Source organism: Lissotriton helveticus, chromosome 7 (assembly GCF_964261635.1).
Source record: "Lissotriton helveticus chromosome 7, aLisHel1.1, whole genome shotgun sequence".
In the NCBI taxonomy this organism is placed as follows: domain Eukaryota; kingdom Metazoa; phylum Chordata; class Amphibia; order Caudata; family Salamandridae; genus Lissotriton; species Lissotriton helveticus.
The window spans coordinates 149072662-149096612 of NC_136068.1; the positions used below are offsets into that span (position 1 = coordinate 149072662).

A 23951-nucleotide genomic window follows, 5' to 3' on the forward strand; every position below is an offset into this window, starting at 1 on the left:
TCCCTAACTTCAATTGGAACATAACTTTTAAATATTTTTTATATATAGAATGTTATTGTTTCTGTTGTAAAGACAAACAAATAAGGAACACATCAGAGTACACACTGCTGCATAGTAAAGAAGCCTCCATTATGAGAGTCCCCTAAAAGGATTCAACCATGCATTAGGCCACACCATAATATATGCCCAACACTTCTACTTTCAATATATTTAACATGGTTTTTAAAAGGATTGTTAAAACATAGCAATAATTGTGAGCAACCAAAATTATATATTCCACCTGTTGTTCTTTTGCCCACCATCCCATCTCAGTTTGGAACCAGCCATATGCAAATCCGTCTTCAACCTGCTCCAATAGGAACAGTCCAGCACGAACTGCCAGACTAGGTCCTCCTGACCCGGCATACGAGAAACGCACGGCCCGTTTCACCCTTATAGGGGCTCGTCAGTAAGCAGTAGCTTGGAACTAGAGGCACCACAAGCACATGGGCCCACATCTGGGCATACCCTTGCCACTTATGGCAGTACAGCAAACACACAAAAGGTAGTGGGAAGAATGCTTGCAATAAGTCCAAGAGGAAGGAGCTAAGGATGCGTGAACAAAAGAGGGGTAGGAGCTAATTTCAGGGTCATATCTTTACTGGATAATTTGTTGATATTTTGTCTTAGAGACAGTAAGAACATCTCATCTCACATCTCATCAACCTTATCTCTCCTTTAACTTTCGTTTTTTCATGAACAACAGATGCAGATAAAGCTATATAAGTGCACAGGTATATGGAGGCAAAGGGCAAGTGTACTCTATTTGTGTCAAAATATATTGATGTAGATTTGAAAATCTCAAGAACATTTGGGGTGGACCTTTAAAAAAATGAGGAAGAGTGTGATAATGACTTAGTATTTAAAAATGAGCATTTTGGTGTAGTAATAATTTCAGGATAAATGGACTGGACACGCTGCCAGTGGGATAGGCAGTCAGGGCCAGCCTTTGGCATGGACGAGGAGGGCCCTCGCCCGGGGCACCATTCTTCAGAGGGACACTGGAGCTCCCTGCAGCAGCTCTAAAGAATAGTGTAGTAAGCTCTGTTCTGAAGTCTGTTGTTCACCTTTCTCGTTTCCTCCTCACCTTCCCTCTACCCTTCCCAGTTTCCCAAAACACTAACAAATAAAGACAAGTGCGGGGTGCCCATTTTCTTTTTTGCCTGAGGCGCTGTCCGAGATGTCGCCATACTGCACTGCCCATTGTATTGTATTTTTTCTTTTTTTGTTTTGCATTTCAGGATCAAGGAGGGACGCTATAAAGGTATGATCTACCATTTACTTCTCATCACAACTTTGTAAAAGATGCGCATGTTCCTAGAGAATCCATAGATTTGTCCGTAATGATTGTATGCTAAATGTTCGCAGTTATTAAAAAAAAAACCTCAATAAATACAATTTTTTTTAAAAGACCATCTCCATGGCCAGAACCCATGTACTTGGAACAGGAGTGACTCAATGCATTCTGCAGAGCTAGTGCTAGGAATAGCCATGACCAACATGCCAAGGGCAACATATTCTATTTGTTGTGTATGGCAGGTGATGACCTGCCAGACACAACAAGGATCCGACTGCTTTCTAGTCTGTCCCTGCTTGATCCCTTTCTCCCATGCCCAGTACCACATTAACTCCGTGTTCTCAAAAACACTGAGCGACAGAACCCGCGTGGAGCACACGCGAGCGGAAGCCAAGATCAACCCTGGCAAAAAAAGTTCAAAACAGCCAGCACATCAGGGGGTTGAGACCAGACTGGTGTGAGGGGGGCGTGGCTCGGCCATGGAAGCCCATCTGCTCTGCAAGGAGACCCCCTAGCCCGAGGCCCTCTGGAGTAAAGCCAGAGGAGCCAGTGGGGCCCTGTTGACTGGTTGCAGAAGCCTCTGCAGCCTTGGACTTGGAAGGAGCTCACGAAAATCACACTATTAGATTTATTCTGCCACATGTCCTACTAGGACATCGTTCAGAGGGCCCTGGTAAAATGATACAGTAAAATGGAAATAGTGTGTTTCCCCTTTCTGAGCCTCAAAGCTCTGGCTGCTGCGGTATTTCCCAACACATTTTATCCAGTTTTGCATGGTGAAAATTGACCAGGAGAAAAAAAAAAGAGTAGGTGCAAAGTTTGTGTATGACTCATAATCCCGATGTTGGTGCAAACTCCCATTTGAGGTCGAATTTAGGTTCCTGGGGCACTCAGATGAGCGCCTTAATAATTTATTTTGCAAACATGTTTATTACAGATTTCTCAGAGGTGATGTGTGTGGGAGCTACTTCATATCAACAAAATAATAAGTATTACTTGATTTCAATATTTTTTAATATTATTACAATATAACGAATATTTCTCTCTTGGAAGTTTTAATATTAGATCTAGAATATGAATGCCCTAGGAGGGTAGGTGATGTTTATTGAACCCATTAAAATCTGATACCTGGAGATACGGAATTGAATGGGTGAAATAAATAGTACCTACTACAAGCTATGCCCTGAAAGATGGAGCAGAACATAGGGCCTCCTTTATGAAAAGTGTTGCATCGCTGCGGTAAAACAGCGATGCAACACTTTTCACTGAGCCCCCTTGTGACACCATGGATGCGCTGTATTTACTGTACGGCACTCCATGTCGCAAGGATTGACAGATGCGTCTGGAAACCTGACGCATCTGTCTCCGCAAAACTCACGCATTGCTGGAGTTGTGTCGTAAGCATGATGCACCTCCAGCAATACATGGGAGATGCCTATACGTATTGCACTGCATCCCCCTTACGCCTGCTATGAGGCAGGCATAAGGCTTTCATGCAGTGGCTTCTAAAAGTAGCGCACTGAAATCTACTAGATTTCACTGTGAAATCTAGTAGATTTCACTGCATCACTCATACAAGTCTTCCTTGCAGGGTGAACGCCAACCCTGCATACATTAAACCTGATGCAGGTATAATGTGTCACAAGGGTTTACAAAGTGACGCATCTGACTAGATGCGTCACTTTGTAAATATGGTGCAACGTGGCACATTATTTACACTGCAGCGGCGTCACAAACAATGATGCAATGGCGACGCAAAAGTTTTGCAAGGGACTCATAAATAAGCCCCATAGATTTTAGTGCTACTGGCACCGTAATCTGCATATCCTAGTACTTACTGGAGTTTTTGACCCAGTAAATTCTGGCAGGTTTAATCCACTGGAATTTATGCGGTGAAAACTCCGAGGGTGCTGTCCTTATCACATCCAGTAATTAGTGGGTGTGATCAACCCCCACTAAACTTGTAATTTCTACTTTTCCCAAGTCCGTGTGTGAGTAGCCCCAGGTACGCAACGCCCATTGGACTCAAAGGGCTTCAGCTGTCCCCCCAAGTCGTGTGTGGCAGCCTGGGATGAGACAGCTTCCTGGGCGCACTCAAATCCGCACCCAAGTACTTCACAGGTCTTTTAAAGACCTTTTGCTTGTTAATGAGGCTTTGATGGTTTTCACCCCTTCTTAGGGCCCCTGCAGCTCCACTCTGCCTTTCGCTTGAAGAATCACCCCCCCACATTTTTTCTTAGCCCCCCGAAATTTGACTCAAGGTGCGCCTCTGAGTAGCCCATCCAATCCAGAATTCTAGACCTGTGTGTCCAAAAATAAAATCAGGACTACAAGTCCCAGAACACAGACCAAAAATACTCATTGGATGAGCTTCTCGTTCATGGACCTAGGACACCTGAGAGCTCTGAGAAGATATCTCGAAGGACACCTGTTTCTTCTTACTTTAGGATGTATTGGAGCAAGCATGCATCGAGGCATTATTTAGAAGATTGCTTTCCGGAGACGGAAAATGGCCGCCTCTTTTCAACCAATCCCGCACATCCTTCCAACCCAGCACCACAAACGTCAACACAACCCCGCTCCTTACTTTGAGAGTTTCATTTCGATTTGCTGGCGGATTTCCTGCCTTTCCTGGTCAGTTCTCCTGGGGAAAATATTCCTGTCCTCCAGCTCCTGTTTGCTCGGCCTGTTCCGCAGTTTCACAGCCAGCAGCTCCTTCTTACATTTCCTTGTTAAGGTCCCTGAAGCAAATAAACAAACAAAGTCTGCAAACAAACAAGCACAGTCTGCAAACAACTGAGATTGAATACTGGCGAAATGACTGGCTCCCAGTCTGCAGGAGGGTTCTCCTTCTGCCTTCCACACTTCACTGAAAATTGTGATTCTTCGAGAATAACTTTATTGTGCTCTGCCATTAGCTGAAGGTATATGTGATGTGCATGTGTTCAATTGTGTAATGTTCAAAACTGTATAATGTAAACCATGTGTGCATCTACATGGTACTGTGTCACTTACATTAGCTCATCCATTTTCACCACCTGCTTTCAATCAGACCCCACACGCAGTATTTTACAGTTTACAGACCATGGGGCAGATTTTAGACTGACGCATCTCTGCTTATTAGCAGAGATGTGTCAGTTCAAGTGCATCACAAAAAAAAACCTTGCACCACCATGCATACGTCGCATTTACAATGTGGCACACCGCGGCGCAAGGAATGACAGATGAGTCACACATCTGTTGGCGTAGCAGTAGCGCATTGCTGAAGTTGTGTCGTAAGCACAATGCAACTCCAGCAATGCTCAGGAATGCCTATTACTAATGTGATGCGTCACTCCTTACGCCTTCTTCAAGCAGGCGTGAGGTTTTGATGCAGTGGCGTAGTAAAAGTGATTCCGTGAAATCTTGTTGATTTCACTGCTTCACTTTTACGAGGCTTTCCTGCATGGGGACGCCCACCCTGCATACATTATACCTGACAGAGGTATAATGTGACGCAGGGCTTTACAACGTGACGCATCTCCCTAGATGAGCCACGTTGTAAATGTGTCGCAACATGGCACATTGTTTACGCCACCGCTGCATCACAAAAGGGACGCAACAACGGCATAAAAGTGTCACAAAGGGCTTGTAAATCTGACCCCTAATGTCTGAGATGATCTGGCACTGATAATTCCCCAACTCACTGGAGTTTGTTACGTGTTACATCAAACATAAAATTAAAATAAATACAAATAACTGAGGACGGCGCAGTCCACCTGTGTCTTCACAATTTAATTCCCACGTGACTGTATTTAAGAGCAGACCTGTCCTTGAGGTAAAAGGTCAAAATCTAGATGTCTGTTATTTTCAGTATAATTTTCTCGGGCTAATTAAATCGAAATAAGAAAAAGGTATGAAGACAAAACAATGTAAAAGAACAATAAATAAACAGAGTTAAAGAAAAAAGTAATTTAAATAGTTGAGGGGAGGGGAAATTATAGTAGGTGGTAGTTTGAAACAAGCATTGGCAAAGCAAATAGGTCTTGTCTATGTAAGAGCTATTGACTTTACCAATCTGTTTTAGCCATCCATGTTGTAAACCAGTGTGGCTGCTCTTTAGCATGGCTGAAAGTTAGTGGCATGGACTGGACTGCAGTGGAGTGGCGTAGAGTGGAGTGATGTAGCCTACAATGGAGTAAAGTTTAATAGAGTAAAGTAAATGTCTTCGAGTAGAGTAGAGTGGCGTGATGGAGCAGAGTGGCACAGAGTAGAGTAGAGTGGTGTGGAATGTCATAGAGTGGAGTAGGGTGAGGTAGAGTAAAGTGAGTAGAGTGTAGTAGGGTGTCATAGAGTGGAGTGGCATTGAGGGTTATGGAATGTTGTAGAGTTGCATGGCGTGTTTGAGAGCAGTGCAGAGTGGAGAGGTGTAGTGTAAAGGGTTGTAGAGTGGAGGAGCATAGAATAATAAAGAGTGGTGGGGCATGTTGTGGAGTGGAGCAAAGTGTCATAGGGTGTTGTAGAGTGAGTGTCATAGAAAGGAGAAAGGAGTGGTGTAGAATGTTGTAGTGGGGAGTGTTATAGAATGGAGGTTTGTAGAGCAGAGGGGCGTAGAGCAGAGGGACATAGAGTGAAGGAGGGTAGAGCGGAGTAAAGGGGCGTAGAGTGGCGTGGGGTGGCGTGGATTAACGGACAGTGGCACAGAATGTTGTAGAGTGGAGTGGCATTGAGTGAAGTATCATAGAGTAGAGTGACGTAGAGTGCAGTGTTGTAGAGTAGAGTATCATAGAGTGTAGTAGAGTTGTAAGAGTGGAGTGGTCTAGAGAAAAGTGGCATAGAGTGGTATAGAGTAATGTGGAATGTCATGGAGTGAAGTAGAGTGTTGTAAAGTGGAATGACATTGATTGAAATGAAGTAGAGTGGAGTGACGTAGAGTGGAGGGACACAGAGTGGGGGGCATAGAATGGAGTAAAATGTCAGAGTGGAGTAGAGTGGAGGGGTATAGAGTGGAGTAAAGTGTCTTAGAGTGGAGTACAGTGTCGTAGAGTGGAGTAAAGTGTAGTTTCGTAGAGTGGTGTAAAGTGTAGTGGCGTACAGTGGAGTGTTGTAGAGTGGTGTGGAGTAAAGTTGAGTGGCCTACCATGGGGTATCAAAGAGTGGAATAAAGTACTGTGGAGTGTAATAGATTGGACTGTTATAGAATGGTGTGGGGTGGCATAGAGTGGAGTGGCGTAGAGAGGAGTTGAGTGGCCTAGAGTGAAGTGACATAGAGTGTCGTAAAGTAGATTGGTGTAGAATAACGTGTAGTAGAGTGGCATGAAGTGGAGTGCATAGAGTGGAGAGTCAAGTAGTGGATTGGGATAGAGCGGAGTGTCATAGAGTAGAGAGTCATGTAGTGAAGTAGAGTGAAGTGGTATAGAGTGGAGTAGAGTGTCGTAGCGGGTAGTAGGGTGGAGTGGAGTGTCATAGAGTGGAGTGGTATAGAGTGGCGTACTGTACTGTGAAATAGAGTGTATGAGAGGGGTGTTGTAGAGTGGAGGGGCATGGAGCATTGTAAAGTAGAGCGTCATAAAGGAGAGGGGCGTAGAGTGGAGGGGGAGAGCAAAGGGGAATAGAGTGGAGAGAAGGGGAATAGTCTAAAGTGGAGTAAAGTGTTGTAGAGTTGAGTGGAGAAGAGTGGTGTGGAGAGGCGTGGAGAGGCATAGATTGTCGTAGAGTGGATTGCCATTTATGGAGTGGCATAGAGTTGAGTGTCATAGGGTGGAGTGTTTTAGAATGTAGTGTTAATAGAGTTGAGTGTTAGAGTGGAGTAGAGTCATAGAGTTGAGTGGCGTAGAGTGGCCCAGTGTTAAGTGGCATAGAGTGGCGCAGAGTGGTGTAGAGTGGCACTGAATGGAGTAGAGTGGCGTAGACTGGAGTGGAGTAGTGTAGAGTGTCATAGGGTGGAGTGATGTAGAGTGGAGGGTTGTAAAGTGGAGGGGCATAGAGTGGATAAGAGTGGAGTAAAATGCCATAGAATGGAGTGGAGTAGAGTGGAGTAAAGTGTCATAGAGTGGAGTGGCGTAGCATGTATTGTCTTTAAATAAAGTGCCATGGAGTGTAGAAGAGCGGAGTGGCATAGAGTTTCCTAGAGTGGAGTGTCATACCGTGGAGTGTTTTTAGTGAGAAGTAGAGTTGCCTAGAGCAAAGTGGCACAGAGTGTCATACATTAGAGTGCCATAGGGTGGAGTGACATAGGGTGGCATGGAGTAGAGTGTCATGTAGTGGAGCGGTGTACAGTGGAGCAGAGTGGAGTGAAGTGCCGTAGAGTGGAGCAGAGTGGAGTGTCACATAGTGGAGGAGATTGGCCTAGAGTGGCTTAGATTGGAGTGGCATAGAGTGAAGTAGAAGGGCACAGTGTGAAGTTGAGTAGAGTAGGTGTGAGTGGCATATAGTGAAGTGGTGTTAAGTAGAGAGCTGACAAGTGGGGTGGCGCAGAGTGGCATAGTGTAGAGTGCATAGGGTAGCATAGAGTAGAGTATAGTATAGTTGAGTGGCATAGAACGGAGCATGCAAGGTGTGGTAGTGCACTGCTATAACAGATAACACATTTTCAATTGAAATGACAATTACATTTGCACAGAGATAGAGTTTTACTGATAAAACTATATAGCACACAAAGGATAATAAGAGGAAATGGCATTGCCTAGTCTATTGATTTGTTTTACATGTATTAAAATATTTGTTTCAGGCACACTTCAGAATTACAAAGAAATGTGCTTCATTTGTGGTTTCCTAATTCTGATATATTCTGAAATATTTGCACAATTAATTTACGGACATTTAAAAGTTGTTGTGTGCTATAAAAATGCCTTTAGTAGGTAAGTAAAATAAATTTGTAGAGCGCACAGTGCCCAAAGGTGTCACAGCACTAGCAAAGCCCAAAAGGTGTTACAGAAGAAGGGAGAGCGAATGAAAAAAGATGAGAAAACCCTACATAGAATCAAAGGGAATACATGTCACCCTCTTTCACCCCATCCCCCAGATTATCAGATACAGCCTCTCAGTTTGAAATCAGAGAAAGGAAAGTAAACACTGTGCTCCCTTGGAAGACAGAGCCTGGCATTTGACCTCTGTCTTTGAATGCACAACAAATGTGACAAGATAAGAACGGAATTTAATGGCCTGTTTACAGAAAGTTAGCACTCATGGAAGAATACAGTAAACAGGCTATGCTCCACGGGATGAACTAATTCAATCTGGACAGCTTAACACTGATAAAGCCAGCACATATAACACAAGCAAATGTGAGTTACAAACCACAAAGCCAATGGTAAGCAATGGGAAGAATGCATTCCTAGATCAGCTTTCCGAATGTCCCCAAGAGGTCTTCAGCCGCTCTGTATAGTAGACTTCAACCTTAAAAATGAAGGGGGCTTACAGGGCCCTGCCCCTGTAAAAATAAAGAAAGGTGTGTGGGTAGGGAGGCTTACGGGGATCTCCCCCATAAAATACAATTTAAAAAATGAAGCTTGTAACAAGCATTGGCAAAGTAAATACGTTTTGCCTTTTAAAAATATTGGCTTTGCCAATGGTTTTTAGCAATGCTGTGCACAGTGCTTAAGTTGTAAAAATATGAGTGTTGGTGCTGAAAGCACTGCTCAGAAGCACACGTCTGGTGCTTTTAAACGTCTGCATAGTCTTTAATCCACGTCATTCCTCTTTAATCCACTACAAAACACCACCCGCCCCGTTATCTCACTCGTGCAGGTTCCTGCTTTCTCCCTTTGTTACGGTTTTCGGTCTTTCTCATTCTCCTTCCTTCCCCTTTGCTTGTTTTTTCCTCTCTTTCCCTTGGTGCTGATCCCCACATCCACCAGCTGAAATTAAGCACTAGCTGTGCAGCATGGCTAAAGAGGAAACACCCATAAAAGTGCTATGACACAGCCACAATAGCTGTGTCAGTTTGTAGGGTAGTGCTCCACACATGCACACACCTACAAATTGTGTGGGCTTTTTTTCTTTTTATTTACTGATCCAAGTTGGATTGGTGGATAAAGATTAAAAGGTAGTGTCAAAGTGTTTTCTTTTTAAAAAAAGAAATAGGTTGTGGTAAGCAACAAGGAGAGCAGGGGTGAAAGCAACAAGGAGGGTGTTGGTGGGGTGAAGGTTCACTGAAGACCGGAACAGAAGGAAAACAAAGAGCAGCGGGAGAAGTGCACAGCACGGATGAAAGAGAGCAATGTGGAGCGCAGTTGGAACAGAAAAACACAAGGATAAGTGAGTGGAATGTGGAATGGAGAAAAGCACATGGGCAAGAAAGAAATATAGGTGGAGAAGGACACAATGGCATGTATAACAGTGAGGGGCATGGAGGAAATACATATGGGCCAGAGCAACATGGAGTGAGGTGAAGGGGTGAAGAGAAGTGCATGAAGGTGACAGCTGGAAAAACAGGTACTCTCATGGAGTGCTTAAGCAAAAAGAAAAAAAGGATTGTCTGAAAAGTTTGATATTTGTTGGAAGGAACGCAGAGGCTGGGTTAGTGTACCCTTGGAGGTTTTATTTGTAAAGGAGCGGTGCTGATGCTTTTCCTTTATTTTAAATAGGATTCCGATGTGTCTGCTTTGGTTGTGTGATGAATTGCCAGTTTCTCTGTGAATTCTTGAATAATGGTATGAGTTCCTTCTAGGCAATTTGGTTCATGAAATTCTGTGAGAATTTTATAGAATTCTTTATTTGCACATTTAACATTTTGAATTCTGTCTGAGTTGTATCTTTTTTTTAGCTCTTTGATTACTAACGTGTATAATCTATTAAGCTTCTGTATGTGCATCTTTCTAATTTGCTGTTTTATCTCCTTTAGCTCTATTCCTCTAAGGTGCCTGTTTTATTTTGTACTGTTTCGTTGTTCTTAGTGTTATTAGGATATCTAAAGCTTCCTGTAGGCACTCATATAGTTTTTCAATGGAATTTATTGTGCCTAGATCTGTATTGGATGTTAGTTGTGTTTCTAAGTGTTCAAAATCGAGTTTGTTCCATGGTCTATAGGTGGATGCATGTAAGGTGATTCCAGGTGTGATGCTTTGTGTTGTTTTATGTTGGAAAGCAAGAAAATGGTAGTCTAACCATGTGACTGGAGTAATCGTTTCAATGGTAACTAGTTCTGTATTTGCAAAAATGACATCTAGGATGTTTCCAGCGATGTGTGTGGGTTTGTGGATGATCTGATGTAGGTTCAGTGTGTCTAGGCCAGTGATGATAGTTTTCGGATAGGGCATATTTGGCTTGTCAAACCAAATGTTTAGGTCTCCAAGTACGCAAACGTTGGAGTGTAGTGCTATCAAGTTTAAATTTGGGTCTAGAAGTGTGTCTGAGAATGTTGCATTGCTAGGTGGAGGTCTCTAAAGGAATAGTAAGTTACAGGAGGAAGATGGTGTAGTGTGGCATCTGGTGAAGAGGGCCTCAAAACCTTGAATGGAGACATCAGCTTTAGTGCTATTTAATGTTTACTTGAATACAACAGCTAGGCCACCTCCTGCTTTCCCTATATGATTTCGTGTGATAGTTTGATATCCTAGAAGAATGACTTCATGCAACACTGAAGCCATGTTATATCCCAACCATGATTCATTTATGAAGAGTAAGTCAGGTTTTGTGTCAGTGAGAAGGTCGTAGATGTGATGCTTGCTTTTAGAGAGTGGTCGAGCATTTATTAGTAGGCAGTTTAGAGAATGTGTTATCGGTGATGATGTGACTTTGTTTTGTAGAAGAGTAAGTAGTAATCTGTGTACTTGTAGCAGGTCTGTTCTTAGAGCTAGTATTATAGATTATCTTTTCTGTATTCTATTTGTTGTCCAGCAGGTTAAGAAGGCATTTTGATGGGCCTCCGTGTGTAGGTTGTGGACATGCTGGCTGAGAGTGGGTTGGTGAGCTGTGTTGTTTTTGTAGAGTAGACTTGTTGTGCAGTAGACATGGAGATTCAAAGTTATGAAGAGTGGCATGTTGTTTATTTTGTTTGCGTCTGTATAAGGTATAAGGTGTATGAGTTAAGGGTGGTGGTGCAGCATGTGTGTCATGTTGTAAGGTTCTAAATTGTCCTGGGTGAGAGGCAATTGAAAAAGAGTTGCTGTGTTGCTGTATATGTGTTAGGTGTGGGGGAAGCGAGAAAGCTTGGCAATAGAGTTGGTTTAAGCTCTATATTATTTTTGTAGTCAGGAGGGTGGTGTATGTTTATTGTTTGTGATGGAAAATATTGTGGTGTAGTGTTTGTGTGTGACATTTTGTTGTGCTGGTGTATGGGTTATGTTTCAAGAAGTAGTGAGAGGAGATGATGATGTAGTTGTTTTCTGAGAAATATTTGTATGTAAAGTATTGTTGAAGAGTGGAAGTTGAAAGATAAAAGGGCTGGTGATGTGTTTTGGAAAAGAGTGTATGTGATGTGTGAGAGGGGATGGACAAGAGTTAAGAGTATTTGTGTTAGATTTGATTGCTGGGAGAATAAATATGTGTAGTAGAGTGGAATACGAGGGTTGTTTGGTTGTGTTTCTTTTGGTAAAAAGAGGAGGAGGGTGTTGGTGAATGAAATGATGGAAGGCTGAGTTTAGGTTTGGTGGTGACAGAAAGGGGTATGTTAGGAGTAAGTAGAGGGCAGAGCTGGTGCTTTATACGAGCAGGAAGTGGGTGTCTGGATGGGATATAGTCCCGTATAGTGTGGATTTAGGTTGTGTTGGTGATGTTTGGACTTGTTAGTGGGATAGGATAGAGTGGTGTTTTGTGTGTGGTGAAAGGGTCACTGCGTGGTAGTTTGGGTAGAAGGGTTTATAAGTGTGATTTATTGTATTTTTGGTGGTTGTTGTGATAATGAAAACTGGTTAGGGTTTATTTGTAGTAATAGAGTGGAATGCATTTGCTGTGAGTGTGATAAAAATTTTGTGGATGTGGATGGGTTAAGGTGGGTGCTGGTGAATGGAAAAAGTGCTATGCAAACAAATGATGGACGGAATACTGAATAAATCATACATTTACCCCCAGTCAAGAGATCTGGGTTAAATACATTGTTCTTTTGCTCACCATGCCACCCCAGTATAGATCCAGCCATATGCAAATCGGTCTTGACCCTGTGCCTTATGGGAAAAGTCCAGACCAAACTGCCAAGCCAGGTCCTCCCTGGACCAGAAACAAGCATCCTGGGACCCGTTTCTGGGTATTCCCCTTCAGCAGCCAGGCTAGCTTGAATTCCGTGGCACAGTGAGCAAGGGACCCACGTCTGGGCATGCCCATCCCACTTAGGTTGAAAAGTGCTATGCAAGCAAATGATGGAAGGAATGCTGAATAAATCATACATTCACCCCCAGTCAAGAGCTCTGGGCTAAATCCATCATTCTTTTGCTCACCATGCCACCCCAGTTTAGACCCAGCCATATGCAAATCAGTCTTGACCGTGTGCCTCATGGGAACAGTCCAGACCAAATTGCCAAGCCAGGTCCTCCCTGGACTGGAAACAAGCAACTTGGGACCAGTTTCTGGGTATTACCCTTCATCAGCCAGGCTAGATTGAATCCAGTGGCACAGTGTGCAAGCAACCCACGTCTGGGCATACCCATCCCACTTAGGGTGAAAAGTGCTACGCAAACAGATGATGGACGGAATTCTGAATAAATCATACATTCACCCCCGGTCAAGAGATCTGGGTTAAATCCATCGTTCTTTTGCTCACCAGGCCACCCCAGTTTAGAACAAAGGGCAGCATCTCTGGCCTTAGGCTCGACCAGTTCCAATCAGGCCCAAACAGGCAACTGCCCTTGTCCTTGTCGTCCTTAGCTGCGACGTCCAGGCTGAGACGCCTTGAGCCCTCAGCTTAAATAGTCCTAGTGGTCAGGTGACCCCTTGGTCCAATGGGAGCCCTAACCCTAACCAGTCACAACACTATCTCTAAACTGAAAGACCAAGAGGAGACCAGGACCTTACAGCCAATCACAGACCACACCCGAAGCCCTAGGCCCTAGGCCCAATAGAAACTCTAGCCCCAGGAATCAATCAAAACCCTAGACCTATCCCCCCAATCAAAACCCTAACCCTAAGCCCTAAGTCCAATAGAATCCCTACCCCATGGACCAATCAGAACCCTGGACATATCAGGCCAATCAGAAACCTAACCTTCAGCCCAATAGAACTACCAGATACAACAGCCAATCTCGAGCACAGTTATACCGTCAAGTGGCAATCTTATATAAGGAGTGTGTGACCTCAAGCACAGGTTGATGGCCAAGTGGCAGTGAGCTGCTCCTGAAGAACATAGTCTCCTTGGATACAGACATACTCAATCTATACTTTTCTGATCCTGGTTCACCCTGCAGGTAGGCCCTAAATCTAAGAAAAACCAAAGGTGATGATGGACGGAGCGTTGACAATACAAACACTCACCCCCAGTCAACTGATCTGGGTTTAATCCATCACCGTTCTTTAGCTCACTCCGCCACCCCAGTTCAGACATGGCCATATGCAAATCAGTCTGACCCTGTGCCTCATGGGAACAGTCCAGCCCGAACTGCCAAGCCATGTCTTCCCTGGACCGGAATCAAGCTTCCCAGGACCGGTTTCTGGCATCACAGCCGTCTTCAGCCGGGCTTGCTTGACTCCAGTGGCCCCAAATCTAAGCCACTTAAATACTACTTTTCTCCTACTTCAACAAATCCCTTTTTCTGCCCACCAATGAGGGTTACATGCACTTTTCAAACACAGTTTTAAATCTTAAAACAGATTCCACAGTGTAATAAAAACACTCTGCTTAGCCTCTGAGGGTGGTATTTTCCATTTTAACTTTTTAAAGACCCAAAAAGAGAGGGGGTTGGGGGGGTCACCCCTGCACGCCTAAGCACAGTACAGGGGAAACTAGGACAGATTTTCAAACAGGCATGGGTAGGAAAACAACAGTTTAAACAGTATCCAATTCACAGAAACCAAGAATTCAATTCAGTAAACAGAAAAAAAACATAGTTTTTCAAAGTACCAATTGCACACAGGCTAAGAGATTAAATTCAAACAGTGACGGGTAGAAAAAAACCCACAGTTTTAAAGATTCAAAAACACTGTACAAGTCTGTGTACTTACCACCCTCTCTCTCCTTTGTTTAATGGGCTCTGTAAGGCACAGAGAGTGCTGGGGCTACAAGATGGAGATGGCCTTCTTGGGGTGTCCTACACACACCTTTAGGGATATTGCAGGTGGGGGGGGGCTGGGCTCAGGGTTGCTTGGGAGCTAGAGGGCCAAACAGGAAGGCCCTGGCAGATGGACAGGGTGCAGTGAGCTGCTCCTGAACAACAGAATCTCATTGGATACAGACAGGCTCAATCCACACCTTGCTGGTCCTGGTGGTGTTTAAAGTAGGATTTTGGTTAGGTTGGGTTGGTGGTTAGGGTAGAAAGATGGTGCTTAATGTAGGGTGCTGGGTAAGGTACAGGGTAATGGGTAGGGTACAGTGGTAGTGTTTAGGGTAGGATGGTGATGGTTAGGGCAGGGTGGTGGTTTGGTTATGGTGGTGGTGGTTAAGATGGTGGATCTGGTGATGTGTAGGGTGGTTGTTGAAAAGAATGGTGGGTAGGGTGGTGCAATGGGGTGGTGTTAGGGATGTGGTGGTAGGCAGGTTAGGGTGGTGGTAGTTAGAGTGGTGGTCATTAGGGTGGTGGTGTTAATGGTTAGGGTGGTGGTCAGAATGGTGGTGGCGGTCAAGGTGGTGGTGATTAGGGTGATGGTTAGGGTGGTGATGGTGGCTGGAATGTAGTACTGAATGTGAGGGTGGTGGTGGTGGTGGTTAAGGTCAGGTGTTGGTGGCTGTGTTAAGGGTGGTGGTGGTGGGCAGAGTGGTGGGAGGGAGATGGAAAGGAAGGTGGTGTGAGGGTGGTGGTGTTAGGGTGGGGAGGGTGGAATAGGTGGTTAGTGTCGTAGTGGTTATGAAAGGGTGGTCGTGCTTAAGATGATAGTGATGGTTAGGGTGGTCATAGGGAGGTAGTGGTAGGATGCTTAGGGTGGTAGTGGTTTGGATAGTGGTAGTTAGGGTGAGGGTGTTAGGGTGAGGGTGGAGAAGCTGGATGCGGTTAGGGTGGTGTTGGTTCACATAGGGTGGTTGGGGTGATTAGGGTAGGGTAATGCTGCTTAGGTTAGTGTGGTTGTGCTTATGGTAGTTAGGGTGGTGGTGGTAAGGTGATGATGTTAGGGGTTGTTTGGTGGTAGTGTGATTATGGTAGGGTAGCTAGAGCTATGGTGTTGGTGGGTCAGGTTGGGTGATGGTTTTGTTGGCTGTTAGGGTGGTGTTGTTAGGGGTAGGTCGTGGATGGTTGGGAGGTGGCGATTCTGGTGGTGGTAGTTAGAGTGGTGATGTTGATAGTTAAGGTTGTGGTGATGTTTAGTGTGTTGGTAGGATGGTAGTGGTAGGCTGGTGATTAGGGTGGTGGTTTGGGTCGTGGTAGTTGATAGGGTGATGGTGGTTAAGGGAAGGGACCGGAGGTGCATGTGAAGGTGAGGGTGTTGGTGGGGGTGGTTATGGTGGTAGTGATACTAGTTAGATGGTAGTAGTTAGGGTGGTGGTGGTTAAGGTGGGTAGGGTGGTTTTGTTTAGGGTGGTGGTAGAGAGGAAGTAGTGCAAGGTGATGGTGGGTGGGTGGGTGGTGGCGATGGTAGGTTGGCGGTGGTTTAGGAGGAAGTTAGGGTCGTTTTTTGTGTTATGGTGGTGGTTAGCGTGTTGGTGGTGGTTAGGTTAGAGTTGTGGTAGTTAGGGTGGTGGTGGTTACAGTGTGGGGGTGATGGTGGTTAGGGTGCATTGAGGGTGGTGGTAAGGGTGAAGGTGATGGTGGTGATGATAGTTGTTAGGTGGTGGTGGTTAATGTATTAGTGGTGTTTAGGGTAGGGCGGTGGTAGTTAGGGTGGTGGCAGTTATGGTAGGATGGTGGTGGTTAGGGTGGTGGTGATTAGGGTGGTGGTTAGTGTTGTGGTTAGGGTGGCAGTGGTGTTTGTGGTACGATGATGATGGTGGTAGGGTGGTGGTGTGGGGGAAGGGTGAGGGTGGTGATCACCGTTGGGTGCTGATGGTGTTAGCATGGAGGTGTGGTGGTGGTTGTGGTATGCTAGCAGTGGTGGGCAGGCAGTGGGGGGTTGTGGCTGTGGGTGGGGGGGTGGTATGGTGACATAGGGTGGTGGTGGTAGGGAGTGGTTAGGCGGTGTGGAAGGGTGGAAGTACGCACCCTGATGCAGGAAGGCTACAGGAACAACGTTGGAGGAATAAAGAAAAAAAGTACATCAATCCCAGAGCCAGCAGCAGAAGGACACTAATTAGAAAGAAGCAAACAATATTTGGTCTGTGCTCCACGGAAGAGAGAAACGAACAAAGGGAAAGTAAAACTGGATGCTCTGATCAATCAGGAGCAAACAAATAAGACTGACAATGAAGCCAACGAATAATAGATAATAGGTGGTTCCAAGCCCCTTTTTGTAAACAAAATCACTTGCAAGTGACAGAGTATGTGCTACCCAGGCAAGACCATAAAAATAATGAAAAGTCAAAAATTTAATGTTGATGGTGCACTAGTGCCATCTACAGGCAAAAATAAATTTAACATCGGTTTAAGACAACATATTCCACTGCAAACTTCATTAAAGGAATGCATACATATCTTTGAAAAATGCAAAGCCTCAGTTGGCGCAGACATAATGCAACAAATAATTTTACATTGAGCGATGTACCCTGCAGACCAAAAATAGTGACCTCCAATCAGTATGTGTGTCTGCGAGCTTCATCCTGCATTTCCAAAACAAATATGTATATAGAGTCCATCAGATTGTGCATACTGGCCTGCTTTGCTTCCTACAAACAGACAAATACTCTCAAAAGAAAAAACAGGAAACTATACTCTAACTTCCACCCTGCAGTGCCCCAGAAACATGTCCAGCGTAGCAATAGCCGCAGTGACGCGGCATTAGATGGAGAACCCGTTTTGTTATGAACTAATAACAAGAGGAGATCTACAGTGAAAAGTACAGCGTCTCATTTGAAGAAATATACAGCTAGTAAGAAAGCAATACACATTATTTAAAATATACAAAAATACCCATGACTTAACAATTACGAAAATAGTTCACATTATTTATCACTTCAAAATGCTCCCATCAAGAATATGGGTTAATGTATGTACTAACAAATCAGGTTATTCCCAAAACCTTATTTTGATCAGCGAGACCATGAAATGTATTGTTGTTATTCAAGTACTCTAGGGCACGAGGTACATATAGGGTACCTTTAGGTTTGTGCACTGAGTGAAGAGCATGATAGCGCGTAATCTTACAGTGAATGTGCTGTTCCCAGTGCAGATGCGTCTGTTTCGCTGCAGGTGGTAACTAACCTGTGTTTCTAAGGGAGGGGGGTGGGGGAGGCAGATCTTCATGCCTGGTGCACAGTTAGGGCCAAATGTACCAATATTTGGCAAAACGCAATGCAGGAAGACAACTTTCTACATTGCGTCAAACGGAGAGGGCAGGAATGTGGCATATTGACTTCCCCATGTCACATTCCTGCTCTCTCTCTGCGCTGGTGCGCTTGTGACCGCCAAGCATCAGCGCAGTCACCCTTGTGCCATGGTGCATGGCTGCCTGCGTTACAGGCAGGGTTGTTTTTGTGCAGGAAGGGGCACTTCACTCTTCTGCAGCACACATAGAAAGATTTCTGCAGCACACATAGAAAGAGGAAGAAAACAACATGAAGGAACCAGGAAAATAAATATCAGAAAAAGGAGGACAGACTCAGCATAACAGTGGTGATTACTGGTTAAAATAAAAGTGTCATTTAAGAAGAGGTTTTTCTGAACTGGAAGAAAGTGGTCATTATATTCACCTTAATAGGAAGAGATGACATAAAAGAAATACATGTTTATTGCGTGTGCAGATGTCCCAGGCATTGAATGTTCAAAAGTTGAAATGTTTACATGTGTGTGAAGAAAGTCCAAGAGCAATCCAGCAACACACTTAGGGGCATATTAGCAAGAACCTCGTTAAAATTATCGCAGTTTTAGCGTCAGGAAACTGCCGCTAAAACGGCGATAATGGGCTTGCTAATATGCGTTATAGAATTCCAATAAAAGCCCAGGTTAGATGTCCTGCACATCTAACCTGGGCTTCTATTGGAATTCTATAATGCATATTAGCAAGCCCATTATCGCCGTTTTAGCTGCAGTTTCCTGCCGCTAAAACGGCAATAATTTTCACGATGTTCTTGCTAATATCCCCCTCAGCTGGTGCATCTATAAAGCAAGGTTCAGCTGTGGCATTATGCCAAATTTGAATTTGAATTTGAATTTAAAAATATTTGTATAGCGCACGTTTACCTAGCGGTTTCATGGCGCAGTGCAAATTCCTCAAAAATGCTTTTTTCAATGCATGGTATGTGTTCCAGAACATTTATTGGACTGTTGGAAACCCTTGCACCACCAATCCACTTCTAGATCTAGAGGGGAACATCCAGGGGCAAGAAGGGGTCATAACATGGGTTTTCAAAGTAAGGCCAATATGGCACTGCATGGGACTGATAACAGCTACTGTCTGTGGGGTCAAGAGGGGGTTATTTCAGAGGTTTAAAAGGCACTTTCAAGAGGGAATTTTGTAGGACTGATATCAGCTGCTGTCTGAGGCCTCTTTTATCTCACACTGTTAGATCCTACTTCAGGCCAGATTACAAGTATAGGTGCTACTTATCTCACCGGGTAAATATCAAATACCACGGGGCTCCTTATTTATCATAACACCGATTACTAGTTTCTGGTGCATAACATGTGGATTTTGGTATTTAACTCACCACAATCCACATCATATAGTAATTACCATATGGCTTTCACCTGTTAAATTTTGACACATTTGGCCTACCGAAATTTAATGAAGGTTGAAGGATTTAAAACGTACGATAATCATCAGATGTGTTAAATAACACTCAATTCATAATTCCAACTCATTCGTAAACAGGGGTTTATACATGGCTCGGAATATACACAACGGTCTCACAATCAGGCCCTTTGTGTCGTTTGTCCAGTTTGAGGGGTAAATACATGGTGCCCTGTGAGTCTATCACATGTGAGTGGTATAGAACTTATTTTAGTAGCCACTCTGGAGGAGCGTGTGCCCATCGGGGCCGAGTCATTCTCCCCTTTCTTAACAACCATTTTAAAGTTGTGAAGGCTGGAGGACACATCTCAAAAACAGTTGCAATGTCGCATGGTGTCCCCTAGCGCTTCATGCTAGCGACAACTTTATTCAACATGTATATTAAACCCCTGAGCTCAATATTTGATAATTGGTCGACTTTGATAATTAGCCCTAAATGAGCCCATGGGTTGTATTAGAATAGTTGCTTGGTGGAACACTGCAGATCTGTTTGTCATAAGCAATGTTTTTGTATGGCTGGTACCAGGTTGAGGCTCTCTGATCCCGTGCTGGGTGATGACATCAAGTCAGAATCTTCGACACCTCCACAAATAATTAGAAACTTCATGCTACTAGAGTTGTGGCCCTCCTACTGCTGTTTTCTGTTGAGATGTGCTAGGGTGAAATGGAGAAGACCTTGCTGGCAATACATTCTCAGTGTACACTTCCTCAGGTAAAATGGAAGACTTACATAGAGGAAGTTCTCCAACTCATAGGGAGTCTCACTATTTAATGTCATAATGTCATTTTCAGTCACCTCAAAGGTGCCTCACATAACCAGAGCCCAGAGGCACAATTTTGATCTTAGATAGTAGTAATACGTTCATAATCAAGTCTGGCCAACATATCTGCAAAAAGCGCATCTTAACCGTGAAAAGGAGTTAAGAGCAGACATTGGCAAAGTGACTAAAGCTGATGGTTAGAAAGCCTGAAGCCTGCATTCTTTCTGAAGTGGTGGAGAGATAGTTGTTTTTTCGACGCTGCCAGTTGGCTTTACTGTGGGCAGTAATCCGGTGTCAAAGCTGGCAAATTGCGAATCTACGCAGGGATGAAAAATGTTAGCTCAATTTAGTAGGGTTTTTTATGTCTGGGTGTTTAATCGATGTGTGTCTGGAGTGAGCTGAAGTAAGGGCTCAGCATTGGAAACATCATAACTCAAGGTGGAGAATGCATACATAGGCCCATATTTATCAAGGTGTTGTGTCACCTTTACACCATGCAAGGAGACGCAAGGTCAACGCAAAACCTAAATGAGATTTACCAAACCACGTAAGGCCTCCTTGCGTGACCCTACATGGCTGGATAAATCTAGAGTTACTCTGCAGCAGTCAGGCATGCTAAGTGTGGAGCGTGGGTGTTCCTACACATCCACCCAAGCATTCTGACACATTCCTGGATTTACCAACTCTACTAGACCTGGGGATGTGTCAGAATAGTATGCCTTCCCACCAGAGGAGCAACAATTAGACATATCTTTATTTCTCCTTGTTGTTTCCTCTTTCTGAGTGTACTGCATTATGCAGCACACATAGAAAGAGAAAAATGCTTCTGAAGATTCTTGTTGTGCAGGAAGGTCTCCCATCCTGCACAAAAACAATCCTGCTTACAACGCAGGCACCCTTGCATGGTGGTGTAAGGGTGACTACATTGGCGCTAAACAGCACTTTGTGCGCCAGCGCAGGCAGAGAGCAGGAATACACCATATAATGTTAAACACGGCAGATTCCTGCCCTCTCTAGGTCATGCAGCGCAGCGCAGCGCAGCAAGGTGGCTTGCCGTGTTGCATTGCATGAAATATTGATAAATAAGGGCCATAGTAACTTACCCGTTTCTCTTATATAGAATAACAAGAAGCTGTTTCCTACGAACCTGTGTGCATTACAAGATTGCAGTCATCACATACTGTACACCTACAATTTCCCGCTATAAGCAAGATAAAAAGGACTACTGTAAACAAAAATCAAGGTGATACATGTCCACCTGTGCTATTTTATGATTGGTCCAGGGGAATAATGAAGTTTCTAAATCTCTACTGCTACATATGATACTTAATACATCTAGGCACTCTACGGAAAATCGCATGTCCACTATCAGTGTGTTGCTGGTGGGAAGATTCTCCCTGAGGAAGGTAGGGACTCCCTGTGTGATTTGTATCCCTGGTTGTAGCTAGGGTAGGTAGCTCATTTATGGTAGGGAGTGGGGAGTCAGAGTAGAGTTCTACTCAGAGGTCTGATTGAATTTCTTTCTACTGTGTTGCTGTAGTTTATGGAGACCAGGTGAGAGGTGGTCCTGGTTGTATTGACATTTTACTGGAAATGGACAAGGGGAGTTAACCAAGGCCAGTGGCATAGGCTAACCAGCACAATGCGTTACTCTCTGCACGCAACACACGGTTCCAAAGTGCAAGCCCTTAAACGTAAATCAACTTTGAGGTAGGATTCCCTCCATGATGTGAATTATCTGAGAGGAGCCAGATAGCAACTTGACTGGTTCAACCACTGCTGTGACTGACAATCACTAAAAGTTGGTGGAGAGCTGTTTCCATGGATTGAGTCACGTAGGTGAGTTTGTGGAGTTCTACGACGCTGAATTCTGCAGAGTGAATACCAGGGACAGACACTTCCTGGTAGTGAAGTTGCGTGGTGGGATTCTGAAGGGCCGCATTACAAGCCCTTAACTGAAGGCATAGAGCTTAGACAATGATTAGGTGGGAATTACTGCATGATGAGGGCTCACCGGAGTAGTAAGGTGGTATTTTGCCTGACTCAGCTATGGCTGTGCCTGACATTCTTTAGTGGACAGCTGTTTCAGTGGGAAGACAGGGGAGCCTCGTGCTCTTCCCCAGAGGAGGACTCCCTTGCTGATAACAAAGTTGTGTAGTGGAATTCATTAAGACAACAGAGGAAGGCCTTAAATGTAAGGCCTAGAACCCACACAGTGATGAGGGCGAGACTGTTGATGCAGGACAATCAGGAAGTGTGAGGAAGCAACCTGCCTGATCCAGTTATGGTTGTGCCTGATCCAGTTATGGTTGTGCCTGATCCGGTTATGGCTGTGCCTGACCCTCGCTCTGTGATCTTCAATGGAAAATTGTTTTCAGGGGAGGGAGTGATGAACTCTGTGCTGTGCCTCAGGGATGATCCACCATTACAAGCAAGCAGCAAAGTAGCATTGGGAGGACTCAAACTGCCAATAGACGCCTAGCATGTGCATGCATGCACCTCACTGCACAGCTCTGTGGCAGCTGAAACCTTCCTATACAGCAAATGCCATCATCACCATGACCAGTCAAACAATGCATTATCAAACCAACCCAAGCAGAACACTAGATCGCCCTCCAACTCCCCCAGTCGGCATCTAATTCAGGTCCCAGTGTGTAAACTAGAAAGACATCAGTTTGGACAAAAATGCCTTCCTCATCGAGAAACTAAACATTTTCAAAGGTATTTGCACAATACACAGCACATGATTCGCCAGGTTCAAGCTACAGGATTCCCAGATGGAACAAAAAGGAAACAAGTTTTCTTGGCCCAAGCCCGAGGCTCAAATATAGATCTGCTGGCTATCCCATATTGTTCCTTCTCTTTCAAGAATTCAGGAAAGGACTGAAATACCACCTCTGTGCTATATTCCAGCCATCGAATGACTCTTTTCTTCCCTGTCTGCTGTCTCTAGCCACTGACAGCCTCCTTCGGTCATGCCCCAATACCCTTAATAAAATGCGTTGTCTTATTTATATGCTTAGCCCACCAAGCTACGTAAACTTGCCAGGGTGTACTTTAACTACACAATCAAGGCACGCATATCCCAGTTGTGTAAAAAGAGCCTGGTGCCCCCCAAGGACTTTACCTTATAGTCACTGTATCTGTTAAAAAAGATAATCACTGTGTTCGCAAATTGTTTATTAAATAATACAAATATAAAATGTCTATCAATATTATTAAATAATCACATTATTAAAGTTTATTGTTAAACGTAGGCCAATGTACTGGTGCTGTAAATCCCGTGATCACCTGCATGTAGTCTCTAACATTTCCTCTAGGTGGCAATCTTCCCCCAGATAAAACAGGGAAAATACCTTGTCAATTAGAACTGTCGAAGGTTCAGCAGTTCAAATCGGGTGTAATTTTATTCAGTATCCGTATGTAGCGGCCTCCAGCCCAGTTGTTTTCTGAAATTCGATTTCGGGGGCTCCTGATGGGAGTTACGTTTACCCTTATGAGTTGTCCTATGTTTGTGTCTATCTATGTGTGATGTGCACAATCATGTCCCAGTACCAGTCAGGCCTAGCTCCTACAAGGAAGTCATCCTTGGAATCGTGGAGCTATTGCTGATGGATAACAGAATGTGATTCAGCTGGAGAGAGAGAGTTGTGAATTGTGGAGAGACACATTCTCTTATATCCTGAGAAAGGTCCCAGGTTCCTAGAGACCAAAACAGGTATTTCAGCAAACCACCCTCCCTTCTTCATCATAAGTGCTGTTAGTTGAGAGGTTGACCCCATAAAAAATACTACCCTGGGGAGCTGTCAGTATTCCTTATTTTGCAGAACTGAAATATTTGAGATGTTTCCCAGTTTTGTGATTGTGGAGACAGACGGGTTGGACTGAAGAAAGGTGAATGAGGAGTGTACTCGGTGACAGATGACTGAGAGCTGCCTCAGTTATGTGAATCCTCTACCATAAAAGGTAGCTAG

General features: G+C 44.3%; 1 protein-coding gene across 2 annotated transcripts in view; it reads right to left on the reverse strand.

The window, feature by feature from the left end:
• PHACTR3 (phosphatase and actin regulator 3) overlaps positions 1 to 23951 on the reverse strand; it is a 581252-nt gene that overhangs the window by 184245 nt on the left and 373056 nt on the right. For both annotated transcript variants that reach the window (XM_078650448.1, XM_078650449.1), the window contains one exon: positions 3924 to 4077. In XM_078650448.1, the coding sequence (XP_078506574.1) occupies positions 3924 to 4077 (154 nt within the window). The remainder of the gene's footprint in view (positions 1 to 3923; positions 4078 to 23951) is intronic.